Source organism: Camelus ferus, chromosome 19 (assembly GCF_009834535.1).
Source record: "Camelus ferus isolate YT-003-E chromosome 19, BCGSAC_Cfer_1.0, whole genome shotgun sequence".
NCBI lineage: Eukaryota > Metazoa > Chordata > Mammalia > Artiodactyla > Camelidae > Camelus > Camelus ferus.
In genome coordinates, this window is record NC_045714.1 from 31428234 (window position 1) to 31449194 (window position 20961).

At 42.4% G+C, this 20961-nt stretch overlaps 1 protein-coding gene across 3 annotated transcripts in view; it reads left to right on the forward strand.

The window, feature by feature from the left end:
* Positions 1 to 1403: 1403 nt before the first annotated feature.
* FERMT1 (fermitin family member 1) overlaps positions 1404 to 20961 on the forward strand; it is a 38739-nt gene continuing 19181 nt past the window's right edge. The window contains exons 1-7 of one of the 3 annotated variants that reach the window (XM_032461855.1): positions 1404 to 1557; positions 2952 to 3158; positions 6371 to 6539; positions 7591 to 7824; positions 10557 to 10703; positions 12427 to 12640; positions 14570 to 14672. In XM_032461855.1, coding sequence (XP_032317746.1) covers positions 6389 to 6539; positions 7591 to 7824; positions 10557 to 10703; positions 12427 to 12640; positions 14570 to 14672 — 849 coding nt within the window. In that variant the 5' untranslated portion in view covers positions 1404 to 1557; positions 2952 to 3158; positions 6371 to 6388. Of the gene's footprint in view, positions 1558 to 1798; positions 1972 to 2951; positions 3159 to 6370; positions 6540 to 7590; positions 7825 to 10556; positions 10704 to 12426; positions 12641 to 14569; positions 14673 to 20961 lie in introns of those variants that run through there. The other 2 variants (XM_032461856.1, XM_032461858.1) reach the window with 2 other exon arrangements.

Genomic DNA, 20961 nt, shown 5'->3' on the forward strand with positions numbered 1-20961 from the left:
CCTTGGGGGGATGAATTGGGCCTGCATCACAAGAATAATAACCAGGTAGTAAGCAAAAAAAATTAAAAAATAAAGCCTAGGACATTCAATATGGATGAAACTCAGAAACATAATATTGAACAAAAGAAACCAGACACAAAGTAGTATATATTCTCTGATTCCATTTGCATATGGTACAGACATCAGCAAAACCCATCTAAGGATTAGAAGTCAAGATAATGGTTACTCTCAGTGGCAGGCGGTAGTAACTAAAATGTGGGATGAGGGAGTTTCTGGGGACTGGCGATGTCTTGTGTTTTGATCTGAGCGTTTACTGTACGAATGTGTTCGGTATGTGAAAATTCATCAGCTGGTATTCATGATTTGTGTTCTTGCATACAAACATATAATATCTCAACTAAAAGCTTAGAAAATAATTTAGGCCAAGCAGAAAGCATAAAACCAATTAAATTGTTTAGCATACTCCAGATATTTTCAACTACAATAAGAAACTAATTTGAGATAAATAAAACCATTACTACTTCATCATAACATCCAAGAGCCTGAAGACAGTCTATGATCTAATCACCCATGCACAGTCTCCCTAAAGTAAGTCTTATAAAATTTCTGCCCAAGAGAAGAGTATATTTGCCCAGTCGGTGTTGGGCACCCAGAGAAGTGGGACCAGATGACCGCTGGCCACATTCCCATAGTTGACAAACTACCAAATTAGGGAATTTAGTTTCGAAGTTTTGATCATTCTAAAGATAAAAATCCCGTATTTGCCGAGGATTGTTCAACTGACCTTTTCAAATTAAATTTAAAGTACTTTCAAAAGCATAATAATGGCTAATATGATAATGTCCAAACAAAAACAAGGATTCCACTTCTAAATTTTATAACATTTTAAATTAATATATAAGTTATCTAAAGCTTTATGTACTTGATGAAAATCGCTAAAGGTTGTATTATGCTGCGTGAAAGTCCTCCTTGGACTGAATTTAATTCTGTCACGGAATGGTGACTGGAATCCCATCCCTCTAGCCATTTTACAGACTATCATTTCCAGGTCTGTTTTATAACCGCTGTATCCTCCAAGCTCAGCCCCAGGCCTGGGGCGTAGTAAACACTCCACAATTGTGTGTAATCTGGGAGAAGGCAGTTTGAGAGGGTGTGTAAAATACGCCCAAGGTCACCCACCTTTCCCGCTCTCTTTGGAAGTCTGTCCAACCGGAAGGTGAGTGGCGGGCTGGGCGGTGAGTCCGAGGTGAGCCACCCAGACTTCCGCGTGGGGCGTGGCCTTGGGGCGCCCCCCGGGTCTTCCGAGGTGCGTGTTTGGGGCGCCTCACCCTTCTCAGGGGTTTGCCTCACCCTCTTACTCAGAGATGATCCGCTTCTTCCACCTGGCGGCCACAGGTCCGCCGGGCTCCTTAAGGAGGGGCGGCGGTTCCCGGCTTCCGGAGGTGGACGCACCCCGGGGTGTCAGTGATGGTTACACCCGGAGGGCCGGGAGGACTTAATCACCCGGCTAGTCCCGGGCAGGCCTCGGGAAACTGACGGCGGTCCAAGGGGGTGGAGGTGAGAGGTCGCAAGAGGGGCGCGGGGCCGAGCACCCGTCCGGGTTCTCCGCGCCCTACCGCCGCGTGGCAGCCCCGCGAGCCCCCTGTGCGGGTCACGTCTGCGGAGCGCCCCCTCCCCCGCAGCGGGACCTGGCGGGCGGGGGCTGGGCGTGCCGCCGCCTGCCCGCCGCGTCGGCGGGCCGGTGCCCCGGGGGCCGCGCGGGGCGGAGACGGGCGGCGGGGGCGGGCGCCAGTCTCGGCGGCAGGTCCGCACGCAGATCCTCGCCCGCTGCAGCCTCTGGGAGCCGCCGCCGCCGCCGCCGCCGCCGCGCGCCCCCTGGCCCCGCCTGGGTGGTCTCTGCCCGGGTCTCCAGGGGCGCGGCGCTGCACATGCCCGGCTGCGAGGCCGCACGCCGCGGGTTCGGGAAGGGAGGTGGGTGCCGAGGGGCCCGGGCGGGGCGGGGGGCGGCTGCGACGGGCAACGCTGGTTCTGGAGACCCCTGCCCCCGTCCTTTCTGCAGTGCTCGCACTTAAATAGCTGCTGAATTTAAAATCATGTTCAGCTGTGACCACCTTCTCGGGCCTTGCGCGTCTCGCCTCGCAAAATAAACTCTCAGTCCAGCAGCGGGTCCTGCCTTTACGGGGGTAAGGAGCCGGTTTCTCCCACCCACCGCACTCCCCTGGGCCCCAGGACCCTGCGGAGCTGGCAAAAGTCAGGCCGAGTGGCCCTCGAACCCACCCGCTTTGTGATCTTCCAGGGGAAGAAACAGGGGCGATTTCCCCGTCTTTCAGTCTCTCTGCTTGCCTGTCTCTGTCAGTCTTGCTTGAGTTTCCTATAAAGGACACGATGAAGTGGACCCCTGGGCTTCCCAGGGAAGGCAGGTCTGCTGGTGCGCTTTGCTTCTTATTCCTGTCCTTTAACTTATATGTGCTTTCCCAGTTAAAGTTTGCTGCTTTTCTCAACAAGTAACAGCTTGCTGCACAAGGTGCACTCAAACATGAAGGCGCAGAAAGATAGGAGAGGAATGTGGGGAAACCAGACTGTCTAATTTTAACCTGATTTCGTTGTAAGGAAATCACCATCTATTGCCTAAATGAGAAGTGTTTTGATTGCCCAGGTTAGGAAAAGAACTCTCTGCTCACAAAACAAGCAGTAGGAGCCACCTTTAAAAAAAAAAAAAAAAAGGTTATATTCTTTATGTACAAAACACTTTAAATAACTAACCTCAAATCATACTATTTTAGAAACTGTAAGGATCTTAAGGTCAAGTACTTCAATGCCATGTTAAGTTTGGATATGAAGGAAGTATCTTTATTGTCTCCTCACTGGGAAAGATCTATGTTAGTAGAAATGCTTACTGAAATTTTAGTTCATATGGTTTTAAGATGTTTTATTTCATATTGTCATTGCAGCATTACCAAAGACGTGTCCCGCTGTGGTGGTTAAGAGTTTGGAGTTAGAACCTGGATTTCTGTTTGCACTCCACCACCTAACTTGCTGTGTGGTTTTTGATTAAGTTCCCTAACCTCTCTGAGCCTGAGTTGCCTCATCTCTAAATGGGATTGCTGAGAGGATGAAGGTGATAATCAAGGATAGTAGTTAACACAGATAACTACTCGGTAAGTAAATGATAAATGATACCTGAGGCTAATGACAATGAGGCGAGTGGCTAGGCCCAGTATAATCATTGCACAGCACTGCCCATGCAGAAGGTCTTTACGGGTGCCTCTGTGCATTGGGAGGTGCAAGCATTACATCATTGAGACCCTTCTAGTCATAAGAACATAAGGAGCTACCTCTGAACTCTTGAGTTTGATTCAAACAAATGAAATCTGCCCTAAACCTATTTAGATTTGCAGCATTTATCTATTTTGTGATTCTGTTTTGCTTACAAATGTGAACGGTTTCATATGAACACAAAATTGGTATAACACTGGTTAAGTATTGCTTTCTTATACTTTTTTTAACTTTTTTATTGAGGTATAGTTGATGTACAATATTATATAAGTTACAGGTATACAATATAGTGATTCACAATTTTTAAAGGTTATACTCCATTTATAATTATTATAAAATAGTGGCTATATTTCCTGTGTTGTATAATATATCCTTGTTTTATACATACTAGTTTGTACTTCTTATTCCCCTACCCCTAACTTGCCCCTCCCTCCTTCTCTCTGCCTACTGGTAGCCACTAGTTTGTTCTCTATATCTGTGAGTCTGTTTCCTTTTTGTTATATTCACTAGCTTGTTTTATTTTTTTAGATTCCACATATAAGTGACATCATACAGTATTTGTCTTTCTCTGACCTATTTAACTTAGCATAATACCCTCCAAGTCCATCCATGTTGTTGCAAATGGCAAAATTGCATTCTTTTTTATGGTTGAGTAGTATTCCATCATATATACATACACATATATAGAGATATATACTGTATCTTCTTTCTCTATTCTTCTGTTGATGGACACAGGTTGCTTCCATATGTTGGATATTATAAATAATACTGCAGTAAACATTGGGGTGCATGTATCTTTTCAAATTAGTGTTTTTGGGTTTTTTGGATATATACCCAAGAGTGGAATTAGCTGGGTCATATGATAGTTCTATTTTTAGTTTTTTGACAGACCTCCATACTGTTTTCTGTAGCAGCTGCACCAACTTACATTCCCAGCAACAGTGTACAAGGGTTCCCTTTTCTCCATGTCCTTGCCAACATTTGTGATTTGTGTTCTTTTTGATGATGGCCACTCTGACAGCTATGAGGTGTATCTCATTGTGGTTTAATTTGCATTCCTCTAATGATTAACGATGCTGAACATCTTTTCATGGGCGTGTTGGCTTCTTTGGAAAAATATCTGTTCAAGTATTTTGCCCATTTTTTAATCAGGTTGTGTTTTTTTTATGTTGAGTTGTATGAGCTGTTTGTATACTGTGGATATTAACCCCTTGTTGGTCACATCATTTGCAAATATTTTCTCCCATTCAGTAGGTTGTCTTTTCATTTTGTAGATGGTTTCCTTTGCTGTGCAAAAGCTTTTTAAGTCTAATTAGTTTCCCCTTATTTTTGCTTTTATTTCCTTGCTTTAGGAGTCAGATCCAAAAATAATATTGCTACAATTTATGTCAAAGAGTGTTCTGCCTAGGGTTTCTTCTAGGAGTTTCATGATTTCTGGTCTTACATTTAGGTTTTTAATGCATTTTGAGTTTATTTCTGTATATGATGTTAGAGAATGTTCTAATGTCATTCTTTCACATGTAGCTGTCCAGTTTTCCCAGCACCACTTATTGAAGAGATTGCCTTTTCTTTGTTATATACTCTTGCCTCCTTTGTTGTAGATTAATTGACCATAAGTTTGTGGATTGATTTCTTGGCTCTTTGCTCTGTTCTGTTGATCTGTGTATCTGGTTGGGTTTTTTTGGTTTTTCTTGTACCACACTGTTTTGATTACTGTAGCTTTGTAGTATAGTCTGAAGTCATGGAGCATGATTCCTCCAGCTTTGTTCTTCTTTCTCAAGATTTTTTTGGCTATTTGGAGTCTTTTGTGTTTCTGTACAAATTTTAAAATTATTTGTTCTAGTTCTACGAAAAATTCCCTTAGTATTTTGATAGGGATTGCATTGAATCTGTAGATTAGCTTAGGTGGTATGGTCATTTTAACAATATTGATTCTTCCAATCCAATAATATGGTATATCTTTCCATCTGCTTGTGTTGTCTTCAGTTTCTTTCATCAGTGTCTAATAGTTTTCTGAGTACAGGTCTTTTACCTCCTTAGGTAGGTTTATTCCTAGGTATTTTGTTCTTTTTGATGCAATGGTAAATAGAATTATTTCCTTAATTTCTCTTGCTGATAGTTGTTAGTAAAAGAAATGCAAAAGATTTCTGTGTATTTATTTTGTGTCCTGCAACTTTACCAAATTTATTGATGAGCTCTAATAGTTTTCTGGTGGCATCTTTAGGATTTTCTCTATATGGTATCACATCATCTGCAAGCAGTGACACTTTTATTTCTTCCTTTCCAATTTGAATTCCTTTTATTTCTTTTTTCTTCTCTGATTGCTGTGGCTAGGACTTCCAATACTATGTTGAATAAAAGTGGCAAGAGTGGGCATTCTTGTCTTATTCCTCATCTTAGAGGAATTGCTTTTAGCTTTTCAATGTCAAATATGATATTATTTACACTCAATGGTGTTTGTCATATATGGCCTTTATTATGTCAAGTTATGTTCCCTTTTATGCCCATTTGCTGGAGAGTTTTTATCATAATTATTGCTTATTATTAAAAATAATGTTTCTCGGGGGTCACCATAGTCCTGGCTTAATATTGCTAATATATATTAGAGATAAAGGTTTTAATGACATTCTTTTTAAAAATCAGTTTTATTGAGGTATGATTTGCATACAACCAAAAGCATCAAACTGTACACTTAAAATCAATGCATTTTATTGTATGCAAATTATACTTCAATAAAGTTTTTTTAATTGTCAAGGATTGTCATAATTTGTTGCCTGTTGCTAAAATATGTTCAGAGAAGATCAAGAAAAGTCAGTAGAGAAGGATGAATGGATTAGACAGGCACAGAAAGTAAATAGCCAGGTGGTCCTGGGGGTGGAAAGGGGAAGTACATAAATTTAGAAAGCTTGAGGTCATTTTTATAGGAGTTTTTGTCTTCAAAGTTAAGATGCTAAATTTCATATCAGGAACCCCACAGCATTTTTAAGAGGGGGTAAAATGAAAAAAAAAAGAAAGAAAGTTTTCTCTGCAGTATCTACTTGGCAAGCCCCAGTCTCCTTCTCACATTCTGGTCTATCTGCCTTTCTACACGCAGACACCTGCATTTGCCAGGATGCTCTCATCCAGTGACTTTGCCTCTGCTTCTTGGGAGCTCGTGGTCCGAGTTGACCATCCAAATGAAGAGGAGCAGAAGGACATCACGCTGAGAGTGTCTGGAGACTTGCACATTGGGGGAGTGATGCTCAAGTTAGTGGAACAGATCAGTAAGTTACCACTTCTTTATTGTTTCCCTACATTTGAAACCCTCTCTGTTGCATCACCACTAAATGGGTAATCTGGGTTGTCTGATCATCTGTTTTTCTGATTATCCATCCTGTAATGTATCCTCTCTGCAAGAAGAAGAGAAATAGGGAGCCATGAAAGAGCCCAAACAGCCCCTTGGACCCCTTTGTGAAAACTTGAGTCTTTGATAGTAAACTAAATCTCCCCAGTAGGTGTAATAACATATTTACAAAAGAACAGTGACATCTAGGGTGACTTTACACCTGGGGCCTTAGGCTAGTGTGTGATTCTCTGTTGATGCTTAATTGCTCCATGATACAGGCAGTTTGGTGCCAACGTGTCTTTTTTTTTTTTAATTGAAGTATAGTTGATTTACAGTGTTGTGTTAGTTTCTGGTGTACAGCAAAGTGATTCAGTTATATATATAAATATGAAATATATATAAGATATATATGTTTTACATATATAAGAATGAAAAATAAGAATATGAACAAGAATATATAGAACATATAATAGAATAGAGAATATATATTATGTGTGTTCCTATTCTTCTTTCACCATCTGTCCACCATTTGCTACTCGCCCTGTTTAAACAAGGAAAGAAGTAAGTCTTCAGGGTCAGAGTCTTCACATCAAGTGTCAACATGATGGACCTAGAATTTAATATTGTTCTATTTTCTTTGTATTTATTTCTGTCTTCTATTTAAGCCATAGATATTGGCTTTTCATTTACACTAGTGATACAGTATTTTTAAGTGATTCTTCATGAGAGTAAAGAATTTCATCAGGAACAAAATTTGCATGTTTCTGTGCCGTCCAGTTTCTTAATATAAAGAAGGTTAAGGTCCAGCCTGTCTTCTACCTGCCCCGCCTTAGGGACTTTGAAGAGATGCCGAGAGCTGCTGAGCCGTGGGCTGTAGGCGAAGGGGGTGGGCGCTGGAGGTGGGGTGCCGTTTTGCTCGCGATGGAATTGCCTCCGGGCTGCGGGGTGCCAGCTCTCACTCTGCTCCACGGGGTTTCCCGTTCTTGCAGACATACCCCAGGACTGGTCGGACTTTGCCCTTTGGTGGGAACAGAAGCACTGCTGGCTTCTGAAAACGCACTGGACTCTGGACAAATGCGGGGTCCAGGCAGACGCAAAGCTCCTCTTCACCCCTCAGCACAAGATGCTCCGCCTCCGCCTGCCGAATATGAGGACGGTGCGGCTGCGGGTCAGCTTCTCGGCCGTGGTGTTTAAAGCTGTCGGTGACATCTGCAGAGCCCTGAGTGAGTTTCGGGGGCGGGGAGGGGGGCCGCGCCTGTGCCCTCTGGACGCAGCAAAGGGGGACAGGAAAATTACGTGCGGCTTCCGCCCACAAGCGGTTGGCTTTACCGAACACTTCCCTTGTTAGGAGCACACTTCCAAAGCCCAGTTCTGGGCACTTCAGCCGTTTCAATGGGGTTAAACGAAGTGGAACATTATTGGAATAAATCAGATTCACTTCCACAGAGCTTAAAACTGTTTCAAAAGAGGTTTATAAACAGAAGAGACAACCCCATTAAGATTTCCCCACCAAAACTCATTTCTCTAAGCCATTCTGACGTCATCCTTATACTTAAGACAAACAAAGAGTCCTATTAAATCATTATCACCACAGAGCTGATGCGTCTTTATTGTTTTTGAGATAATGGTGTTGCAATGTCTTATTGCTTCCCTAACACTTGGCTCTGGTAAATAGCTCTGGCTAAAAAATTCATGTGTGGACTTTATTTAAAACAGAAAAGTGCTCCTAATTATGGATCGGAAACTAATTCTTATGGGTCGGTGTCCCATGAGTTTAACAGCCATTAGGACCAACACTGCCCAAAACATTTCGTCTCGGTGGGACTTCAATATTGGGAGTGAACCGTGTGTCATGAAGGTGTTCTTATTTTATGGTTTTTGAAAGTGCGTAGGTATATTCTTTGGTCCCAAGGCTAAGATTAAGTGTTTGAACACAGTCTGTACAATATATGAGTAAATAATCTATCTTCCCCCTTAAACTGTAAACTGCTCATTCATTCTTTCGACAAATATATATAGTTTGATTTGGCAGACGCTGTGGTGCGTGCTAGGGATTGGTTAGCAATAAAAATAGCCCCAAATCCCTGCCTGCCTTGAGCTAGCATTGCAGCATACAGAGACAGAAGATAAATCTTGTAAAAAAAAAATGTTAAAAGGAGACAGGTAGGACGGGGAAAAAAGGAAAAAGTGTAATAGTGTAGACAGGATTGAAAGTGCCAGTGTTGGGTAGTGTGCTGGTGTGGTATAAAATAGGTTGAAGACAGACTGTTTCTTGAGCACGTCTGTGTTTCTAATCCCCAGCACATCAGCTGCTTAGTAACTGTTGACAGAACAAATGAATGGAAGCTTCCGTTACAGAATGTAAATTTCAGAATTGTCCCCGATGCATAGTGAGCAAATGACAAGCACAGGGCATGCTGTTTCTGGGGATAGTCTAACGAGGGTTTGAAAACAAAGTCAATGAGTAAATAAAATTGTACATTCCACCTGCCACAGTGGACTGCAAGCACACATTGTAGCGGGGGCCAAAACCTTGAGGTTGTGAAATAAACAAGCATTCATTCATTCTTCTCTTTTCCAGATTATATCTCCATGGTAGTTCTAAAGGTCCCAATTCAGTATTTCTAATAATCACTTTTTGTATTTCACCAATTGAAGCTAAACCAAATTTAGCAATATAACTTTTCCCTGGAAGAAAAGAAAAGACACAAATCTTGGGCTTGGTGATTATCGGTGGGGTTTTTTTGTTTTGTTTCTAATGCTTCCACCAGAAATTTTGATTCATCTCCAGGTTTTGCATGTAAATTATGTATTTGGAATGGTCACAGGTGTGTGTGGCAACCTGACAATCAGGCTTCCTGGTTACTGGGAGGGACTTGGGCTGAACTGCCAGCCGCAGCCTCGGAGCTAAGCGGTGTTTGAACTCACAAGTAGGCGGACCTATGAAATCAGTGCATCTACCTCCAGGAAAGCTGCCCAGAGACTCCAGCATCCGCTCTCCTTGGCTTTTATCTGGGATCATAGCATCCCAGTGTGCTTACTAGTTATCAGATTGGAAATGGCAATTATATTTGATTAATGGAGGAAAATGGGGACTATCTTCTTAGTTTGAGTTCTCCAGAAGCAGGCCCTGAAGTGAGAATTCAAGTACAAATATTATTAATTTTAAAGGGATGCCTGGAAACCCTGGCTGGGGGTTGGGAAGCGAGACTGGGAAGAGAAGGCCCATAATAAGCGAGTGTCACTAATCTATTCACACTGCAGGCAACTGGAGACCACCTCGGAGCTGTGCCACTCAAGGGGCATGGGAGCTGGGGTGTTGATACCCCTCTTGTCACACATTTAGGGCTGCTCTTGGGGAACATCAGTTCTCTGGACTGGTGTGGCCTGGTGCATCTGTATCTGGGCCATGCAGACTCTGGCATCCTGAGCAAGCCCTTGGACAGAGAGACACACGTCCTAGCTGGCACTGGGAGTCGGGTCAAAGCTGAGGCCAAGAGAAGGGCAGGGCGCTAATGATGTCTGCACAGGGAGGGAAGGAGCTATTGGGCATGTGTAAAGAAAGGCTCTGAGGATCACTGGTCCATAAAGGAAAAGGGTGGGGTCCTTGGTTGTTGTTTAAAAACTAACAAAAGAAAAAGAAAGGAAGGAGGGAAGGAAGGAGGGACAGAAAAATTGGTAAAAAAATACATGACACAAGAACAGTGAAATTGTGCTAGATTGAATCTGCTTCCCCTGTTTGATACACACACACACATCCATTTTGGGGATCACTGGTCCCATTCAGTTTCTTCAAAGGGGATGCAAAAGTAAACTAAACTAAAGTTCCATTTAATTCTGAGGAATTCCCTGAGAAGTGGTTTCAGATGGCCAGCATGGCTCTGAGTCTTAGAAGGAATTCTCTTTTTACTTGCTGCTTTTCTTCTTTTCTTTTTCACATTGAATGTTTTTTTAGATATTAGAAGATCAGAAGAACTTTCCTTGTTAAAGCCTTCTGGTGAATATTTTAAAAAGAAGAAAAAAAAAGAAAAAAATAATAAGGACCCTGTAACTGAAGATATTTTAAACCTAGAGGGCTCTCCAACAATTTCGGGTCCACGAGGTAAGATTCATCAGAGGTGTTTTGTTGTTTTAATTCATTATTAAATCCAAAAATGTTTGTAATTCTTAAGTCCCAAGAACTCTCCTCCCCTCTAGTCAGCCTTTCCTCTCTCCCCCAAACAAAGAAGGACTAAAACTGAGAGTTCCTGTGATGAGGAAAGAATTTCCAACTACTTTTAGAACGAACAGAAATGTGTTAACAAGGTATGTTTTCTAGCTCATTATGTTAATTGTATACATTATGTTGCTGATGGAGGCAAAACTTCAGTAGAAATGGCCGTGAAATTGTGGGATAGAGATTTGTTGGATCACTCAAATATGCTTCTCTTCCTGGTCCTACCTGCACATGACTCTTCCTGAATTCAGTTCACATTTTGCTTTGGGCGTGGAACAGGAGGGGCGGTAACAATTTTGGAAAGGCGTCATCCTTTTATTTTTACAGGCGTATCTCAGAGATATTGCCAGTTGGGTTCCAGACCACTGCAATAAAGCAAGTCACACAAACTTTTTGTTTGTCTCCCAGTGTTTTCCCAGTGTTTCCCAGGTTGTGTTTACACCATCCTGTTACCTATTAATTGTGCAATGATAGCGTTATGTCTCAAAAAAACAATGTACACATCCTAATTAAAAAATACTTCATGAATGGTCTCTAAAGAAGGAGAATCCAGAATAAAAGTGGAGCTCAAGAAGCATATTATCTTTTCAGGATGCTTTAAAATTCTGTATCATTTAGGGATTTTTTTTTTTTTTGAGTTATAGTCAGTTTACAGTGTTGTATCAGTTTCTGGTGTACAGCACAATTAAATTTAAATTTAAAAAGTAGAACAACAAAAACAACAAAATAAAGTGTGTAACAGATAAAAAAAATACTTCATTGCTAAAAATGCTAAACATCATCTGAGCCTTCAGCGAGTCATAGTAATAACATCAGAGATCACAGATCCCCATAACAAATATAACAATAATGAAAAAGTTGGAGAATTACCAAATTGTGACACAGAGACACAAATAGAGCAAATCCGGTTGGAAAAATGGTGCCAAAGCACTTGCTCAACACACAGTTGCCACAAACCTTCCATTTGTTAAAAGAAAAAGGAAAAAAAAAAAAAAAACAGTATCTGCGAAGCACAATAAAATGAGAATTCTTATTCCTGTAATAAGAATAAATCTCTAGCTTGCTTGCAGCACCAGGGTTTTGTTTCTGTTTTTGTTTTTGACTAGTATATTCCAATGCAAATACACTAGAATGAAAGGGATTATTTGTGCTTTCCTCATGCAAATTAGAGTCAGATGATTTATTAACCATCAACTAGCCAAGTTCTTAAAAGTGGTAAATACTGCGATTTGTTTAACAGATTTGCAAAAAAAAAAAAAAAGTACGAACATGCATTCTGTGAGAGCTCCAGTTTTCCAATAGTGCAAAACTCACTACTGAAACAGGAGAATTTCTAATTATTGAGAAGGAGATAGACCCCAACATTTGTCTGGGCTGATTTGGGAACTTTTTACAGCCTGTGAGTTCCCAGGCTTTCCAGGAGCTAAATATTCAGGCAAGAGCTTTCAGTAACTTCTCTCCCATCAGTCATGACTCATCTGATTATTTTAAGGGATACAAGCATTTAAGTTCAAAATCCATTTTAGTACAAGCAGCGCTAGTACTTATTTTTCTGAAGACTCCTACCCCAGATCGCAGAGCCCAGTTCCTACTCCCCTTTGCTTTGCAGTGAGTCCCGGCTTATACAGTAAAACCATGACCCCCACGTATGACCCCGTCAGCGGAACGCCGGCATCATCCACCATGACTTGGTTCAGTGACAGCCCTTTGGCTGAGCAAAACTGCAGCATCCTGGCCTTCAGCCAGCCCCCTCAGTCACCAGAAGCGCTCGCTGATATGTACCAGCCTCGGTCTCTGGTCGACAAAGCCAAGCTGAACGCAGGGTAAGCACGTGACTTGGTTTTGCTTCTTTGTGAACTGATGTTGGTACAGTAAGAGAGAAGCTACAGAGATGGGGGAGAGGGGAGTGTTCAATTTTTTAAGTTACACCTAGCGATTGTACACTGTGAGCAAGTCAGTGCTGGTTTTAGCAACGGAAGGGGAAAATGTGGCCTTTTGTATATCAATACATTTAAAGTGTGACAGCATTTATGTGTTGGGGTAACTCAGTGGTTTACCATATGTGAATACTAGTCTTTGCCCGTACATGTGTGCAAAGTCTATTTTATGGATTTTATGGGGTATAGAACAGTGTATGAGTGGGTGGTCCCCACTGGGCAGCCCGGAGACCCATGTGGCCCCACGGCCCACTCTGTCTTCTAGAACATACAGCACCCCTTCTCCGTTCTCCATTCTGATGAGCGATTTCTTCAGTTTCTCTTTGATGTGGTCTCAGAAACTCAAACTCATTCTTAAACCACCATTTCTTTCACTCCCTGTTTACCTGTCCACCAGGTAGAGTCAAATTTGTTAACAGCTGTCCACTCCCTGCGAGATCTGGCCCCAGCAGATGTCTGTCTGTCCTGCTGTGCGCGCATGCACCCCCGCCCCCACGGTGCGTGTTCACTGTCACCGCCTCGCCTCCAGCCTCCAGCGTTTGCTCTGCTCCAGGACTCTCGCCTTTCCTCCTGCTCTACCGCTCAGTCCCTGCTTGTCCTTTAAGGCCCAGCCACATCCTGTCTCCTGCTCAGTTGTCACCATTCAAGACCCTCCACCATTCACTCCCCTCAGATCTCGTGCTGATACTTCACTCGCTCCAGAGTCACCTTTTTCCTTTATTATGAGGCTTGGTCTCCCCCACTGGACCATCAGCTCCTTTAGGATGGAGGGTGCATCATGGTTTTCCTTATTCCCCCATAGGGGAATGTACAATATATAATAGAATATTACATATATGAATATATATAACCAACATATGTAAACATATGTGATAGAAGTTCAGGCCACTTTCGTTCAGTGGTATTATATGACACCCATTCCCACCTTGTTTCATTGTTGAGTTTTAATCACCGTTACCCAGTATTTATCTTTCAGACTCTAGAACGGTACTACCCTGTACGGGAGTCCCTAGCCACATATGGACATTTGCATCTACATTTGAATTTAATTTGAAATGTAGCACTAGCCACATTTAAATCTTCATAGCCACGTGTGGCTAGTGGCTACTCAAGTGGACAGGACAATATAGAATATTTTCATCATTACAGAAAGTTCTAGACGGATAGAGCCAGCTTGGGGTCGGACCAGCTGGTGCAGACTTGGGCACAGTCAGCAGGCAGCAAGTCCCTGCAGTAGAAGTGCAGGCAGCAGCCAGCAAGTCCAGATGCTCGTTCTGGCTCCATCACGGGGCGCGTGACCTTGAACGTACAGCTTAATGTTACTGAGGCTCATTTTCCTCATCTGTAAAACTGAGCAAACAAGAAGCGCCCTGGCTAGAGGAGGGTACAGCTCAACGGTAGAGGTGTGTGCTGAGCATGCACAAGGTCCTGGGTTCAATCCCCAGTACCTCCACTAAAAAATAAAATACAGTAAAAAAATTAATTAAAAAATACAGAAAGAAACCTAATTAATTACCTTCCCCCCACCCGCAAAAAAAAAGTGCCCTGGCTCCTTTGCTGGGTTACTTTAAAATGTCAGTGAGAAAATATATACAAAAAGCACTTGGAAAACTATGAAAAAATGGACATGTAAGCTGTTATCAAGTTCTCTCCCTTACTGGTTTTTGGTTATATTACTAACCCAGACTTTGTTCAAGGATACACACACGCACACATATACATTACGTGTACATGTAGACATAAACATTTTATATGATACTATAATATGTATGTGTACAGTCAATTGACTTTTAAACCCACGCTGTTGTTTTCTAGTTGGCTGGACTCCTCGCGTTCCCTTATGGAACAAGGCATCCAGGAGGATGAGCAGCTGCTGTTACGATTTAAATACTACACTTTCTTTGACTTGAATCCCAAAGTAAGATACTTTTTCTCCATTCTCTCTCTTTTTTTAATGTGAATGCATAGAAGTATAAAGTTGAGTCATTTAAGTTGTCCAGATTAGGATTAATTTGTGTCCTCTTCTGCTGTAGCTCTGCACCATTAGACCAGTAAATGTATACTGGTCTCTGGATGTTCACCTTTTAGTCCCTAGTGAGCATGACGAGCTGCCCCAGAGTTGGAGGGAGTCTCTACAGGGACTTCGTGCCCAGCAATGGGATGCACTGTCCCTCTCCATTCACAGGGACAAAGGAACAGGAGAGAGTGGCTCATGGAGCCAGAGCCCTTCATGCTTAGGAAGGAAGGCGTTCTCAGGACCCAGGCTGAGAGCGGGTCCTGGTGAACGAGGCAGGTCGTGGGGATGGCACACACCAGGCTCCCCGGCGCGATGCTGAAGGAGTCTTGGGTGACGAGGAGGCGGGATCATCTGCAGAAATAAAGCCCCCAGCTGGTTGCCAACTCCCATTTTAAGTGCACATCTCCCGCCTGTGGGTTCCTGGGACAGTTGAGGTGGTGAAATTAGTCTTGTGAATATCTGCCCTTTCCTCGCGCCATTCTCCCTTCCGTGGAGCTGTGAGTCAGCAAGTCAGTGGCCATTTACTACTGGGCGCTTGTTTGGGGGGCCTGCCTCGAGCCCTCTCTTCTGTGTCCATCCCTTCCTTGTGCACAGCAGGGTTTCTGCCTCGTGTCACTGTCTTCTTGGTCCTGGTTTTAAGCCTGGTCCTCAAAGGCCCATCTCAGCTCCCACTGCATCCCTAATTGGCGGCTTCTCCAAAACAAGCCCTATTCCATGTCGTTTCTGGGGAGCTCTTGTTCAGCCTTTGGTTTAAATCCGACTTAATGCCCACGGACCTCACTTGTGTCTGGAGTGCAGAACTTCCCATGAATCATGGTAAGAAAGCAAACTTTGGCTCTTTTTGGGTAAAACCTTCGGGAGAAATTAATGTTACAGCTTCTCCTAACCCACTGTTTTAATTTTTTTAAGGGCACCGTAAATTATACAGCTATATTCAGGTTTTCTTTTTTGCATTGTCTGCTAGAACCAAATCTCTGCATTTTCTGTGATGTCATTTTTAGCTCTCATTCCTGCTCAGCTTTACCCTTTTTCTTGCCTAGTTCCTAGCCAACTTTAAGGTACTTTGTTGTATGCTATCTATTCTGATAAACTGCCTTAAGTTTTCTTCTGAAACTAGATGACACATAAATGAAACATACTTTTGCATTTTCTAATTGCTGAGTCAATAAAGGGGCCCCATCTTATTGATTCAAACGTGTGCCCCTGTTGTTTATATATTTATTTATGTAGCAACTGCCATGTGCCAGGAACCACCCCAGCAACTGAGAACCCAAAACTTCTGGACGTTAGAAAGAGATTTTCAAAGTTATGAAGTAAAATAATCAGATTACAAAATGGGATAATTAAAATGAACTACCAGTGACCAAAATCTTTTCCCAAATGGATATAAGTAACATATCTGTTCAATGAATTGAATAAATGATAAGGTCTAGTGGCAGTTCTCAGAACTGGCGTAGTGTCGAAGTGGTGATGCATGTGAGCATCATTTGGAAACAGCAGTGTGATGAAATAGGAAAAATCGGTGATGCTGGCTATCATGACGTCACAAGTCCTCCGTAATACTGTGGTGTGTTGCATACATTCCTCATGGAAGGAAATGCTAAATTCCCGTTGGAAGTTGGTGCAATTCAGAGGTGTAGTGTTTCCTCATTCAGGCTCATGGACCACCACGTGATTTAGACGCTCAAATCCAAGAACCCCAGATTCAGAAACCCTGCCCTGAGATCACATTCAAGTCTTAACCCCTTCTGGAAAGGAGCTTTTCTCTACTCCTGGTCACACAGGCCTTTCCCTTCTTTGAGCCACAACTGAGTGAAATTTCAGGACTCACACCTCGATTTGTAGCATCTTCATGGATTTTCTCTGCAAGTAAACTGCAGGCTCCTTGGGGACAGGGACCTTTCTGGTGTTTCTTTTGCCCTCCATCCCCACGTGCTGCAGGAGAGTGAGGCTTTTCTAGCCATCTGCTCCATGAGGGTCGTTGGAGACCCTCCTATGAATTTCCTTGCCGAGGGATTTCCCATTAAATAAATCCCTTGCTTTGGCAATTAAGCTCAATGCTAAAAATAAAGGAGCTCAGTCATCTATTCCTTCAGGAGCTTGTGAGTGACTTCACAATCAAAGAATTCAGACATGACAGAGCATCAGCATAAATATCAGAGGTGGCTGGAGCAGTGTTAAATATGTGTCTAAAAAGTGGAAGATTAAACGGAATCATACTCCCAGAAGGAGGCAAGGACCCCAAAGGAAGAGGTCACCGGGGCCGATGTCCTAGGCTCTTTGCCTCCAGCCTCCACTTGCTTAATTGGTAAGGAGTTCTCTCTCCATAGCCTGTGAACAAAACCCATTTGAATCTAGCGGCCAAATATGGGAAAACTCAGGCTGGCGGAATATGACTTGGAGCCCCGGAACAGCGATCCCCATGCACTGTAGAGTTGTCGCAGTACCCCCTACCCCCGGCTCCTAAAGAACGGAGTGCGGAGTGCTGTGAAGGGTACCACCAAGTTTAGGGCCCCTACTGTGTGCTGAGTATAGGGAGGCAGAAACTTCAGATAGAATTCATGCTTTCAAAGAGTCTACAGTCAAACCTTGAAAAGCAAAGATAGCGCCCATGAACCACTGCAGACAGACAAGGCACCTGCAGTCAGGAGCTCAATTATACAACAGGACCTGGCAGCATCTCTCCCCTGGCTTTTGGAGGAGAGAGATGGACAGGCAGGCTGCAGGACTGAGGCAGCAAATGCTGGTTAAAATCTCAGATATAGGAAAATACTAGAACACAACATTTCAAACATAATATACTTTAAAAATGCAAACTCCAGAAGCCATAAAGAAAAGATTGGTACATTTTAATGAAAACAGTGAAAATTTAATGCACGGCAAAAAACTACAAACAAAGTCAAAAAGTCATTGTAACACACACTACAAACAAAAGGTTAGCCTCTCTAAATAGAAAAGAGCTCTCCCAAATCAGTCATAGAAAGGCCACAACCGAGTAGACTAATGAGCAAAGGGTATGAACACATAGTTCATAGAAAAGGAACTATAGTGGCTCTTAGCCTTATACTGGCAAAGATCAAGAAGTTTTTGATACACTGTCTTCGTAGGAGTGTGGGGAAATTGGCTCTCTCATCTATTTGCTGCTTGGAGGTCATAGTACAAATTAATCTACTCTCTGTAGAAGACAATTTGGCAGCATCTAGCAGAATTACAATCCTGCACAGCTTCCACCCCGCAAATCCACCCCTTCGTAGTTATACCACAGTTATACTCAAATATGTGAATTGAAAAGTCTGTACCCCAAAACAGTTATTATTACATTATTTGTTTTAGGAAAAAATGGGGAATCACCTAACCACCCATCAGTAGGGAACTGGTTAAATAAATACATTATGGTCCATCCTTCTAGCGTTGTTGTTAGGAAGATTGAATCAGCTTTCTTTTGACGGGGGACGTACTCAGAGAATGTTACTGAATGAAGAAGAGCAAAGGGCAAGACGGTAGAGAAACTACCATTTGTGGGGAACCAGGCAGGGAGAGAGACTAACTTTTTACTGTACACCCTCTGTCCCTTTTGAATTCATTCAAAATGAATTCCGTCATTATATGCTCTTTTGCCCCCATTTAAATGCATTTTTAAAATATGTGAATTTAAAAAAAAAAAAACATTTATAGCTCCAATAGTTTATAGTATTTTTTTCTAATATTCAGTAGAGAAAAGGCACACGGCTTTTAATGAGAGGCCCAGAAGACACTAAAAGTGGCGACCTGGCTTCTAAGGAGTCTTAAGTAAGCTCCAAACAGTAATCCCTCCCTGAGAGCATGAAAACTCTGGGAGGTGGGTTTTGTTGTCTGTATTGTTGGTTGGTGGAAGGAGAAGGGAGTTGACTGGAATTGACCAGATGGGTAGAAATATTCTTTCAAGGAATTGTTTTATTTGGCTTGATGGTAAAGGCGAGTGAAGTATTTTTAGGTGTGGAAGCTTTTATTAAATTTTTTTCAGTCTTTCTTGACTGCATTTGAGAGAAAAGCCTCATTGGATGATTTAACTTACTCTCGCTAAAACCCCCACAGTGTCAGGAGTGCAGCGCCGTGACTGACTGACTGGCAGGCAGACAGACAGACAGACAGGTAGATATGACTGTTAGTCCAGTTCAGATTTCAGCAACCTATTTAGATTTTGTGTTTCAGCTGTGAATTACAGGCAGGGGCCCTTTTAGGGGAGGGTGGGGGTTTGGTTGCCTGGGTTTTTTGGTGTGCACTGTGCGTGCTTTGTTTAGTTGCCATATCTTTTGATTGCAGATTAATTTACATGCCATAAAATTAACCCATTTCAAGGGTACAGTATGAATTTTAGTAAATGTATATAGTTTAAATCACCACAATCTAGTTTTAAAACACGTGCAGCAGGCAAAACCATTCCTTCATACCCGCTTGTGGTGGTCCCGGCCCCCAGCCCCAGCCCACCACTGGTCTGCTTTCTGTCTCATCTTTGGCCTTTTCTAGAACTTTCACACGTGGAATCATACAGTGTGTAGTCTTGTGTCTGGTCTATTACACTTGGCACAATGGCTCTGAGGTTGACCTGTGTTTTCGCATGAGTGGATGTCCCATCCTGTGGGTGGACACATTTGGAAACATTGTGTATATCTGTTTCCCAGTTAAGAGACACGGGGTTGTTTCCAGTTTGGAGCTGGTACGAATAATGCTGCCCTGAGTGTTTCCAGGCGTGGCAGGTTTTGGTTTGTTTTGGGGGGATTCTGGGGTGAACTTCTGAGGTGTTCCATGACACCTGGCAAAGCTCACGAAACACAGACTTAAGATTCTTATGATTCCAGCCTCCTGAGAATACACACCTGGCCCTGCAGTGGCCCTTCTTTCCGAGCAGCTTTAGAAAATGCTGAGAAGGAGGAAGCCTGGGCTGCGGGTCACCGTCACTCACCTGAGCGCAGTATTCCTTGTGGTCTCGGCTCACTTTGGATTTTTTACACTCCCCATCACCTTTTTCTTAGTGTGCATAAGGTTACTGCAAAAGGAAAAACAAACTAATGCTAACCAGCCCGTGATAAATCTGTTTAGGTACTGACTATCTTTCTATTTCTACTCCGTGCTTTCTTCAATATTTTTATCTTTTTTAAAAGATACACTTAAGTGTAAACTCAATATTAGAAAAAAGAAAAGGAAAGAAAATCAAACATAGGAGTTACTGTTTAATCAGTACAGAATTCCAGTTTTGCAAGATGAACAGAGTCCTGGAGATGGATGGTGGTGATGGTTGCCCAGCGGTGCGAATATAGTCACTGAACTGCACACGTAACAATGCTTAGGACGGTACATTTTTAATGTATTTTACCACAATTAAAAGTAATTTTTAAAAATCAAACAGAAGAAGGAATTATTTCAAGTAAAAATGGAAAATAGTCCTTAACTGTGACCTTTCTCCCAAGAGGTGGCCACAGTTAACAGCTTAATGATTAACCATCCTTGCACATTTTTCCACATACATTTATAAACATATTTTTGAGCAGACTTGCAGGATCTTTGCCCCCTACATAAATTAGATCTTGTATTTGCCCTGTAGCTTGCTTCTTTTCACTTCATAGAATATCACGGCCACCTTTCCATGTCAGAGTCTACGTGTCCGACTCACTTTTTTTCACCACTACAAAATAATCAAAGGAAAAGCTAAACTCTAGTTTATCAGGACCTGGGGGTTGCCCGAAATTTTTGCTCGTTCAAAAAATGTGAGCATTTTTGTACAAGTATCTTTGATGAGGGCTCTGCATTTCTTTACAATTGTAACCATGGACATGCTCACCAGAGGGCAAAAAGACATCTAAAGATCTCGCCAGATGGCCTCCTACTGTTCTCACAGGTGTCTTGGCACCACACCCTCACCAACACCAGACATTATCAATACCTACAGCCTGGTAAATCTGATAGGAAGGCAGGAATTATGTCGTCTTGTTTTAATTTGAATTCTCTGCTTATTAGTGAGGTTGGACATCTTTTCCAATGCTTATATGGCCATTTTGATTTCTTCTGTCAATTGCCCGTTTACATATATTTGCCCCATTTTCTATTGAATTCTTTGTATTTTTCATATTGATTTATAGGAGCACTTTGTATGTAATGGATACTGTCTTTTTATTTATTGCAAATATTTTCTTTCGATCTATAGTATATTTTA